This window comes from Chanodichthys erythropterus, chromosome 17, assembly GCF_024489055.1.
Source record: "Chanodichthys erythropterus isolate Z2021 chromosome 17, ASM2448905v1, whole genome shotgun sequence".
Taxonomy (NCBI): Eukaryota; Metazoa; Chordata; class Actinopteri; order Cypriniformes; family Xenocyprididae; genus Chanodichthys; species Chanodichthys erythropterus.
This window is the reverse complement of record NC_090237.1, coordinates 16,018,618-16,030,022: the sequence shown is the minus strand read 5'-3', so window position 1 is coordinate 16,030,022 and position 11,405 is coordinate 16,018,618. Positions and strand designations below refer to the sequence as shown.

At 39.9% G+C, this 11,405-nt stretch overlaps 1 protein-coding gene across 1 annotated transcript; it reads left to right on the top strand.

Moving 5' to 3' along the window:
• Window positions 1-718: 718 nt before the first annotated feature.
• LOC137004158 (multiple epidermal growth factor-like domains protein 11) lies at window positions 719-10,637 on the top strand. Its single transcript, XM_067364362.1, has 20 exons — window positions 719-761; window positions 1,797-1,988; window positions 2,085-2,234; window positions 2,341-2,444; window positions 2,528-2,730; window positions 3,179-3,399; window positions 3,909-4,055; window positions 4,129-4,293; window positions 4,683-4,834; window positions 4,916-5,084; window positions 5,166-5,274; window positions 5,865-6,004; window positions 6,150-6,275; window positions 6,431-6,610; window positions 7,178-7,402; window positions 7,508-7,634; window positions 7,850-8,049; window positions 8,144-8,356; window positions 10,260-10,405; window positions 10,485-10,637. Exons 1-20 carry the CDS (start codon window positions 719-721, stop codon window positions 10,614-10,616), a joined length of 3,144 nt encoding a protein of 1,047 aa, XP_067220463.1. The 3' UTR covers window positions 10,617-10,637.
• The last annotated feature ends 768 nt before the right edge of the window (window positions 10,638-11,405 follow it).

The window sequence follows — 11,405 nt, the reverse complement described above, 5'->3', positions numbered from 1 at the left end:
CTATTGTGAGATTGGTAGCGCTGTGCCAACTCCCTGTCCAGTGGGCAGCCAGCGCTCTGATAGTGGGGGAAAGGGCAAAGATGATTGCATGCCTTGCCCTGGAGGTACTATAATACTCTATTTTGAAGATATACTGTCTGCTCTGTGACCTCAATTGTAGTGCTCCATTGACTTTGTAGGGCTCCATTTCAGTGCAGATACTACCCTTTTTAGAAGAGGTCAAATACAAAAGTTATTGTTCTCAGTGTTTTTTGTTTTTTTATATGTTGTTGTTTGACCTCAGGTCAGTTTCAGGATCAGAGAGGGCAGAGCCAGTGTAAACCCTGTCCTCCTGGTTTCCACTGCATCAACCTCACAAACGGCTCTATGGGGGTCAGCGCTCCTTTGGTCTGTCCTGAAGGCTTTTACTGCCCCAATGAGACTCAGCCTGGAAACCCAGTTCCATGTCCCAAAGGCACATACAGTGATTCTCTAGGCCTCATTTCAGCAGGTGATTTATTCTTTACTGTAACTGAGGAACATGTAAATGCATTTTTCCACTTTTATAATGCTTGTTTTATATATTTTCTGTATAATTGCAGAGCAGTGCCTGGTGTGCCCTATGGGCTATTTCTGTGGTTCAGATGGTCTCTCCAAGCCCTCGGGGCCCTGTGCTCCTGGATTCCTCTGTTTTGCACAAGCAACAGTTCCCAACCCCACTGATAACAGCACTGGTACTATGTGTCCACCTGGGGCATACTGCCTTCTGGGAATAAGAGCAGGTTTTTATTAATATTTTGAATTAGTTTTTATTTTTATTTTTTCAGTTTTCATTTTAGTTCAAGTTTTAGTCATTTTGTTTTGTGCTTTTGTCATTTTTTATTATTTTATAAATATTTTCTATATATTTATTTCAGTTTTAGTAATTTTAGTGTATTTTATTTCAGTTGGTTCCCAAAGCAACATTTCATTTTTAAGTTTTTAATGTAATATTTATATTTTATTGTTTTAGCTTCATTTAAATTAACAAAAACAATTTTTAACCGTTTTAGTTAACAATAACTACACTGCTGTGGAGGAGCTGTTCAGCTCTTTTACTAAGGCTTTTCAGTCTTTAGACCAGGGATGGACAACTCCGGTCCTGGAGGGCCAGTGTCCTGCAGAGTTTATCTTCATCCCTGATAAAAACTCACTTCCCTATAACTTTCTACTAATCCTAAAGACCTTGATTAGCTGGTTCAGGTGTGTTTGATTAGGGTTGGAGCTAAACTCTGCTGGACACTGGCCCTCCAGGACCGGAGTTGTCCATCCCTGCTTTAGAACCAGAGTTCCACAAAAAGACTGTCAGCAAATCTGAGGAACCATAAAAAGCTAGATTTCTTGGTAATATTTTATAATAACTTTAAAAACTTTATTACATTATATAATCAGATCATTAGTTCATAAATCATCATGGAAATATAATTGGTCTCAAAGACAAAACTGAACTACATGCCCTTTTCTCACATTTTTAATCATCACATAACGGGTGTGTGGATTTTTTTTTCTTTTTCTTTGCACCCTTATCTGGTTGAAAGCATTCTATTATTTCATTCAAACATTTTTAAATAAAAATATTTGCTTCTTTTATCCTTTGTGGAATAGGGTAGTTTCACAGAACCCTGACTGAAAACCATAACAATACCGTTAAATCACTGATAATTACTGATAATTAAATCACTGATAAGCACTTTCACTGATAATTATGGCAGAATTTGGAGATGCAACCATGACTCATACTGTATGTTATTATTGTCTAATTGCATTGTACCCTGTAGGTGAATGTTCTGCAGGCTACTTCTGCGACTGGGGCTCCAGCAGTCCGGAGCAGAGTCTCTGTCCTGCCGGTTTCTATTGCCCCACAGGCACACAAAAGCCCCTGGCCTGCACTGCAGGCACTTTCAGCTTCGTAATGGGCAACAGCCACAGGGAAAACTGTGAGCCGTGTCCATTAGGCTACTACTGTCAGGGTGCGTTATTATTTCTATCTACAATAGAATTCGTTTAAAACCGCCTCTGTGCTCTTATAAATCTATTACAATAGATCCTGTTGCATTACAATGCAGGGGAAGCAGTATCAGAGCCTCTTCCATGTCCACTGGGACATTTCTGCCCCATGGGCACATCACAGGGCACTCAGTTCCCCTGCCCTCCAGGAACAGTGCAGCCACAGTCTGGGACAGCCAGTATGGAGGATTGTCTACCGTGTCCTGCAGGTCAGACTGAAAATACATGAAAATGATTTTGAACAGCTATCTTTTGCACGGTAGTGTACAATATGTGGGGGAAAGGATCTAATCCATGTAATCTGTCTATTTCTAGGCATGTTTTGTGCTCGGCATGGTCTTTCAGAGCCTACGGGGCGCTGCCAAGATGGATATCACTGCCCTTTGGGTGCCATGAGCCCTAATGGCACTGGAGACATGGTATATATCATCAGTTCTGTCTCATAATAGAGACACTGTATGTTCACAAAGGGTTAAACTCATTTACAATGTGTGATTTGCAGATTGAATCTACAGGCAACAACATGTGCCCGCCTGGCCATTATTGCCCAACTGGTATCAGCTCTCCTCTCCCCTGCCCCGCCGGAACATTCTCCAGCTCCCCAGGGTTGAGTGGGGTTCAGCAGTGCCAGCCGTGTCCTCCTGGGTACTTCTGTGAGCAGACTGCTATGATCCATCCGTCAGAAGCAACTCTCTGTGATGCTGGGTAATTATATCTTTGCATTTCAGGAGCTAATCACAGTCATCTGACAACTGTACACCCACACCCACTTGAGCTGAGCCAACCGGGCGCACTCATGCATTGCTAATGGATCTTAGTGGCATGATTTCAGATGTTAAAGATTTATTGTCCATTACTAAGATGTGCTGTAACTATTATCGATATTTTCTGTTACTGAAATGTTACGTAAAGTGCAAATGAGTCAGAAAATGGCTTCGAAATGATAACTTATTAAAACGACTGTGTGGATCCAGTTTCTATCTAGTTGTGGTCGGTAATGAAAGCAGATACAGTGGAGTGGCAGTGAAGTGCTTTTGCGATTGGCTCGTTTCTATCAGTAGAGGAGGATTATACATTAGGCATCCAAATCCTGGCATATGGTCATAAAATAATGATTTTCTTTTGAAATGTAGCCTTGTTTGTTCTCTCACAGATATGTGTGTATGAACGGCAGTCGTAGTGCTCGACCAGTAGATGGACAACAGGGTTATATTTGTCCGAGCGGACACAGTTGCCCCATTGGAGCTCCGTTGGAAGTGCCATGTGAGCCTGGCACATACAGCAGTGCTCCTGGTGCAGCCCACTGTCTCTCATGCCCAGCTGGCACAATGTGTCCTTCCCCTGGCACACAGGAGCCTTCCCCATGTCCCATGGGTGAGTGCTGAAATTATTATGGTGGATCATGAGTAATTAATTATGTTTTTCCATTCTGCTACAAATCAAAATCAAAATTTGTATCTGCTGCTGTAAAAAACTGTCTTATGTACACCAAGGATGCATTTATTTTAACAAAAATACAGTAAAAACTATAATATTGTGAAATATTCTTACAATTTATATATATATATATATAATATTTTTAAAAATTGTAAGGGAAAATATATATATATATTTTTTTTTTTTATTGTAATTTATTCCTGTGATGGCAAAGCTGAATTTTCAAGTCTTCAGTCTTCAGTGTCACATGATCCTTCAGAAATCGATCTAATATGGTGATTTGGTATAATATATTTGGTGGAAATCTTTTTAACATTATTTCTTATTTTTGATCAATTTAATACATAAAGTATTCTTTAAAAAAAACAACAACAACTTTTGAATGGTAGTGTACAGTATGCTATTTAGTATGCTCACAATCTGCTGTCTTTTCTGTGTTGCATCAGGTCATTTTTGCCCTGTTGGCACTGCTGCAGCTGTACCCTGCCCTGTGGGCACACTTGGACAGGTTACAAGGGCTCAGTCGGAGGCTGCCTGTGTGCCCTGCCCTACCGGCCTCTACTGCAGTTCACCTGGAACATCACAACCACAGGGTCTGACATCATCCCACACTCTGGTTTTGGTCAGTGACCGTATCATATGTACTAACTGTTGTTTTGTTTGTAGGCCAGTGCCAGCAGGGTTATTTCTGCCAAGGAGGGTCTCCAAATCCTGCACCTCTGAATATGTCTGGCTACCTCCGGAATGGCCCCTGCCCACTGGGTCACTTTTGTCCTTCTGGAACCCTAATGCCTCTGCCCTGCCCAGCAGGCAGCATTCGTAACTTCACCGGTATGTGCAGACCAACACATTTATTTTAATATCATCTATAAAACATTTAGAGCCTCTGAGATCAAAGGGCAGTTATTATACACATACAAAACCACTAGAGGAACATTTAGATGCATATGAATAATTTAACAGGGCGAGCGCAGTAGAGCATCAAATAAATGAGCTATCAAAAACAATAGTCTCTGTAGTAATGGTGCACAAATAATATTGCACAGATTCAACTTTAGTCGTTCTTTTAAATGCACTCTAGCAATATACTTTTCAAATTATTCACATCCATCTTGAATAATTCCCATATTCTCTGGAACTTTTTACACATTAATATTTAATTTACTAATATACAGTGATTTGTGTTTATAATATATAATCTTTTATTGACCTGCTCACAGGGGGTTACTCCATAGAAAGCTGTCTTCCTTGCCCAGCAGGGCATTATTGTGCCAGCGAAGGCCTGAATGCTCCAACTGGGCCCTGTGCTGCCGGTTTTTACTGTCCCGTAGACTTCTCCTCCACCACCCCACACGCCTTCCTCTGCCCTAAGGTCAGTTCAGCCTCCTTCACACTCTTCTGTCTCTTTTTAATCTGAGCCTAGCAGCCTGACTGACAGGTTTTGCTCTCTCAGGGTCATTACTGTCCCTTGGGTTCACCCCTGGCCTTGCCCTGCCCCACGGGACAGTACCAACCAAATCCGGGCTCGGATAACTGTATCCCCTGCCGTCCAGGCTATTACTGCGAGGAGGCAATTATCGGAGACCCCCGGCCTTGCCCACCACATTCCTACTGCCCTGCAGGTAACCTGTAACCCATGCTGCTGAAACTCTCTGTGGTGTCTTTAGTACATTTACATTATCTGATTCTGATTCTATTTGCAGCCACAATGGTTCCTCAGCCCTGTCCCAATGGCACATACACCCCACCTGAGGTCAGGGGTCTGCAGGAGGAGAGAGAGTGTTTGCCTTGTCCACCAGGAAGGTTCTGCAGGTACATCTACAGATCATATATAAGGGTGTTTCTTCAACTATTAGAAAATAAATGTAAAGCACACGTTACACTCACTCACTTTAGTAGTTTATTTTGTCCACCAACAGTTTAGGGTCGGTAAGATTTTTAAAATGTTTTTGAAAGAAGTCTTTTATGCTCATCATAAGTCGCAACTGCAATTATTTGTTCAAATTTACTGTACATTAAAAACAGTAGTCTTTTGAAATATTGATTCAATTTAAAAAAAACTGTTTTATCTTAATGATGTGGCCAGCAGGAAGGGGCAGAGAATCATGGGAGCTCCGATCCCACAGCTCTTGGCCCCGCCCTGCTCGCCACAGATATATTTTAAAATGAATATAAATTTTGTTCTTTTTATGGCAAAGCTGAATTTTCAGCATCATTACTCCATTCTTGTCACATGATCCTTCAGAAATCATTCTAATATGCTGATTTGGAGCTCAAAATTTCTTCTTATTATCAATGTTGAATACAGTTGTACTGCTTAACATGTTTGTGAAAAAAGATAATTCTGAATATAATGAACATTCGATGAATTTTATGAGTTTTTGTGTCTGATTATTCCTCAGGGCTGGACAGGTCAAAGGTCTGTGTGCTGCTGGGTTTGTGTGTGTCTCTGGCAGTTCAGAGTTCACCCCTCAGGCTGCTTTCCTTCTCAACAGAGACCAGTGTGAGTGGGGAGCGCAGTGTGCTGGACCATGTCCTGCTGGTACGTTATTCAGCTTCTGTGATTCCAGTGAAGAGTCTTGATAAATTAATAAAGCGATTAAGGATCTATTTTATATGATTATAAATCTGAGATATTTAATCTCTTCAGAGTGTGTGTTTACTCCTGGTGCTGTTTATTTGGACAGGCTTTTATTGCCCTGAAGGCACTGAGGAACCGTTATCTTGTCCTGCCAACACTCTAAGAGAAACCCCTGGAGCAAGTGCTATACGTGACTGTCTGCTTTGTCCTCCAAGGCACTGGTGTAAAGAGGGTACGTCAATAGCTATATGCTATGTGTAGATATGTTCCATTATCTGACAGATGTCCATATAGTAGTGTATCCTTAGTATATACTTGTTTTACATGTCTTGCTAGATCCATTGGGATGAAAAAATAAGTATCCTTTTGCTTTCTGCCCACTTATAGGTGATCCCATCCCACGCTTATGTCCACCAGGCTATTACTGTGATGGCATAGCCGATTATGAGTCTGAGGGGCGGCCTGGGCCCAGACAATGTCCCCTGTTCACATACAGGCCCACATCTGGGGCAGGGAGCAAGGGAGACTGTCTCACCTGCCCACCTGGCACTTTTTGTAACTCCACAGGTCCGACATACCATATAATCATATATTTATGTACACAACCAGTGTCAGTAAGATATTTTTTAAAGGAATTAACATTTTTATTCAGCAAGAAAATATTAAATTGATTAAAAATGGACAGTAAAGACATTTATAATAACATTTACAGTTACATTATAGATTTCAATTTCAAATAAAAAGCTGATTTTTTATTCATTAAAGAATAATGATTTCTACAAAAATATTATGAAGCACAGCTGTAAGTTTTTGAATGCCAAATCAGCATATTAGAATGATTTCTGAAGAATCATGTGACACTGAAGACTAAATAAATGGCTGCTGAAAATTCAGCTTTGCCATCACAAGAAAAAAATACATTTTAAAATACATTAAAATAGAAAACAGTTACTTTTAAATGGTAATATTTCACAATATTACTATTCTGTATTGTTGATCAAATAAATCCCAAAACTTTTAGAACATACCATATCTAATCATTTATCCTAGTATAACCGCTTCATTTCATGTTCAAAATGATTGTCTAGATTATATTATTGTTCCTTTCATCAGTAAACTATACTGTCTCCCCAGGGCTCACTGATTTCTCAAACTTCCTTTGCCCACCGGGTCATTGGTGTAGTGGGACAGGTTTCCCAGTGCCCTGCCCTGCAGGCACCATGAGGGCACAGGCCGGGGCAGCTGCTGTCAGCCAGTGTGAGCTTTGCCCTTCTGGTACCTACTGCCCAGACCCACGCACCACAAGCCAGCCTAATACAGCAGGCATCCCATGCCGAGCTTCTTACGAATGTCCTGCAGGTAGGTGCAATTCTGCATCATTCATATTTACAAATGCACTAAAATATGCATAGGGTATAAAGCATATTATAACTGTATAGTTTAACAAAGTGATCTATCTTACAGGCTCAGTTACAGAGATTCCTTGCAGAGCTGGTTCATATTGTAGACCCCAGACAGGAGAGCCCACACCGTGTCCTGCAGGATACTTCTGTCCTGAAGGATCTCACACCTACAGCTCACCGCAGCAAGTGTAAGCACCAACCAACTTGGGATGTACAATACATCTGTGCCATATCGGTTATCGGAGATATTAGACATTGTCGATATTGTATATTTAATTTTTATGCTCCTTTCTTCTATTTTAGATAATTTGCCATCATGTAATGCTCACTTAAAGTTATTCTTTCAAAGTTACAATAGTAATTTAAAATGTAAACATGATTAAAACAAAATCTCTTTTTGCAGCTGTACATTTCCATATTACTGCCCAGCCAACAGCTCTGCCATGCTGCTCTGCCCGGACGGTTGGATGCCGCTGAACACCAGTGGGCTGAGGAAGTCTCGGGAGAGCAGCTGTGTGCTGTGTGGGGCAGGCACCTATCGGCCAAGTCAGTCCCCTCACCTCCAGTGCCTCCTCTGCCCTCCTGGACACCACTGCCCTGCGGGTCAGCACTGAAGAGCTCCCATATTACAATCAAATAGACTAACAATAGCAGCACTGAGCGATTATGTCAACTAATTTAATGATCTGTTTACTAGGCTCACACCATTATAGTGATCAAACCTGTCCAGTAGGATACGTTTGTCCACAAGGAAGCTCTGAGCCTATTCCTTGCCCGCCTGGCTCATATGGAAACCGCACCAGTGCACAATCACTTGAGGAATGTCACAAATGCCCACCAGGCACCTTTAATCACTTGCACGCCCAGAGAGCCTGTTTCCCCTGTGGGAGTTCGTCCACCTCAGATGCAGGTCAGACTGAGTTGTATGAAACTAAAGGGCATTTTCTCAAGCTTCATGGGACATTCACACAGAATATGTTTTTGCCTTTAAAAACACAAGACGCAGGGTAGTAGAATAAAACTGAGCTGTATATAGACATTTATGTTGCACATAAGGCAGTTTTTATATTTAATGATACAATTATGTGTCTACTCCAGTTTATTGTTGAAATATAAACATTTGAAAGGTTTCTGGAAGAAAAACTTACAAAAAATACAGTAAATAATCGAGGTTAAACAACAGGTTAATTAAATTATAATGAATATGTAATAATATTTAACAAAAAGCTCTAGCTGACTAACAAGTTTCTGAACATTAAATAGCTTTTCTGAGGTAAATGTAACGTTATGTGTCATTGTTTACAAGCTGTTTTATTGATGTCTTTCTACAGTTAATTCACTGATTTTGTAATTATGTGAAACATGATAAATTTTAAAGGTGCCGTAGAATCAAAAATTAAATTTACCTTGGCATAGTTGAATAACAAGAGTTCAGTACATGGAAAAGACATACACTGAGTTTCAAACACCATTGTTTCCTCCTTCTTATATAAATCTCATTTGTTTAAAAGACCTCCGGAAAACAGGCGAATCTCAACATAACACCGACTGTTACGTAAGAGTCAGGATCATTAATATGTACGCCCCCAATATTTGCATATGCCAGCCCATGTTCAAAGCATTAGACAAGGACAGAACGTCTGGATCTGTGCACAGCTGAATCATCAGACTAGGTAAGCAAGCAAGAACAATAGCGAAAAATGGCAGATGAAGCATTAATAACTGACATGATTCATGATTACATGATATTTTTAGTGATATTTGTAAATTATCTTTCTAAATGTTTCGTTAGCATGTTGCTAATGTACTGTTAAATATGGTTAAAGTTACCATCGTTTATTACTGTATTCACGGAGACAAGAGCCGTCGCTATTTTCATTTTTAAACACTTGCAGTCTGTATAATTCATAAACACAACTTCATTCTATATAAATCTCTCCAACAGTGTAGCATTAGCCGTTAGCCATGGAGCACAGCCTCAAACTCATTCAGAATCAAATGTAAACATCCAAATAAATACTATACTCACATGATCCAACGCATGCATGCAGCATGAATGACGAACATCTTGTAAAGATCCATTTGAGGGTTATATTAGCTGTGTGAACTTTGTTTATGCACTGTATAACTGCACTTATAGTCGAGAGCTCGGGAGGGCAGGGAGCGAGATCCTGAATCGGTGCATAGTTAATGATGCCCCAAAATAGGCAGTTGAAATCTATGGGGTATTTTGAGCTGAATCTTCACAGACACATTCAGGAGACACCTTAGACTTATATTACATCTTTTTAAAAGACATTCTGCGGCACCTTTAATAAATTGTACTGTTTCAAAAATGTTCATTCATGTTTATTTTATTATCATTTTGCTATAACAAGTAATAAAGAGGAAGAGATTATCCATTCACGTGCCGCTTGAACTGAGGCAGCTATAATTATTGTTTGAATTCTGTTATAAAATTGACAAAATGTAAAATCTTAGACTTTGTTTCATATCAAAAGTAACAAAGCACAAAGCTTATTGTGATTATCGGATGGTTTGAGCTCTACAAATAATGTTTAGTTACGTTTTGTTCATACATTAACTGAAAACAGCGTAGACTAAGATCTTTCATGAAAATGAAAATCGATTAAAAACGAGAAGTCAATATTGTCAAACCAGCCTAAGTACCTCTACAATATCTAAAGATGTGTTGAAAAAGCAATGAAAAAGTAGCACAGAGGAAAGCAAAAACATGTTCTGGGTGAATGGCCCCTTGTACTCTTAAAAACAACAGAGATCATGTAATCTATTTATTTTGATTCCTTTTATAGGGGCGTCCTCTTGCACCTGCATAGGCAAAAACCGTGCGTTTCAGCACTCAGATGGGTCATGCTTGTGTAAGACCGGTTTTGTCTTCTACGATCAGTTGGACTTCAAAAGCTCTATTGCAGACAGTGAACTGGACTGTCAGCCTGAGGTAAGATGTGTACTTTAGCTCCATGTCTCTTTAATATAACTGTGTGATAAGACAGCAAGGAGCTCTTCATTCTGTGAAGGTGAAGAAGCGCTGCTGGGCAGGTCAGGTGAGACTGGCCTCTACGCTGGATTGTGTCATCCCATCCACCTACTCCTGTAATGTTACATGTGGACCTCAGGGAGGGATGCTGGATGTAGGGATGGGCATGTAAGTTCACATACTACACATAGTGTTCCAGTTTGGAGTCTTTTACAATACACTTTACAATAATTTTGATGTTTATGCTGAATACACACTACTATTCAAAAGTTTGAGGTCAGTAGAATGACCTAGGTCAATAGTAATCATTTTTTAGGTCATATATTTATTTATTTAGTAGCCTTCAAATAAGCAGAATCATTTAGTCAGCTGGTCATTAAAGGTGCCCTAGATTCAAAAATTGAATTTACGTCGACATAGTTGAATAACAAAAGTTCAGTACATGGAAATGACATACAGTACAGTGAGTCGCAAACACCATTGTTTCCTCCTTCTTATGTAAATCTCATTTGTTTAAACGGCCTCCAAAGAACAGGCGAATCTCAACATAACACCGACTGTTACATAACAGTCGGGGTGTACGCACCCAATATTTGCATATGCCAGCTCATGTTCAAGCATTAGACAAGGGCAGAATGTCTGGATCTGCACAGCTGAATCATCAGACTAGGTAAGCAAGCAAGAACAATAGCGAAAAATGGCAGATGGAGCAATAATAACTGACATGATCCATGATAACATGATATTTTTAGTGATATTTGTAAATTGTCTTTCTAAATGTTTCGTTAGCATGTTGCTAATGTACTGTTAAATGTGGTTAAAGTTACCATCGTTTCTTACTGTATTCACGGAGACAAGAGAGTCATCGCTATTTTCATTTTTAAACACTTGCAGTCTGTATAATTCATAAACACAACTTCATTCTTTATAAATCTAAGGGGATTTAAAGGGGCCGCACGCT

Bases quoted from the DNA above. Each gene is read 5' to 3' on its own strand.
- LOC137004158 (XM_067364362.1), top strand. From the start codon at position 719: ATGTGTCCACCTGGGGCATACTGCCTTCTGGGAATAAGAGCAG. The intron at 2,235-2,340 runs GTCAGACTGAAA...GTCTATTTCTAG, and splicing joins TTGTCTACCGTGTCCTGCAG to GCATGTTTTGTGCTCGGCAT. The intron at 4,835-4,915 runs GTCAGTTCAGCC...TTGCTCTCTCAG, and splicing joins ACGCCTTCCTCTGCCCTAAG to GGTCATTACTGTCCCTTGGG.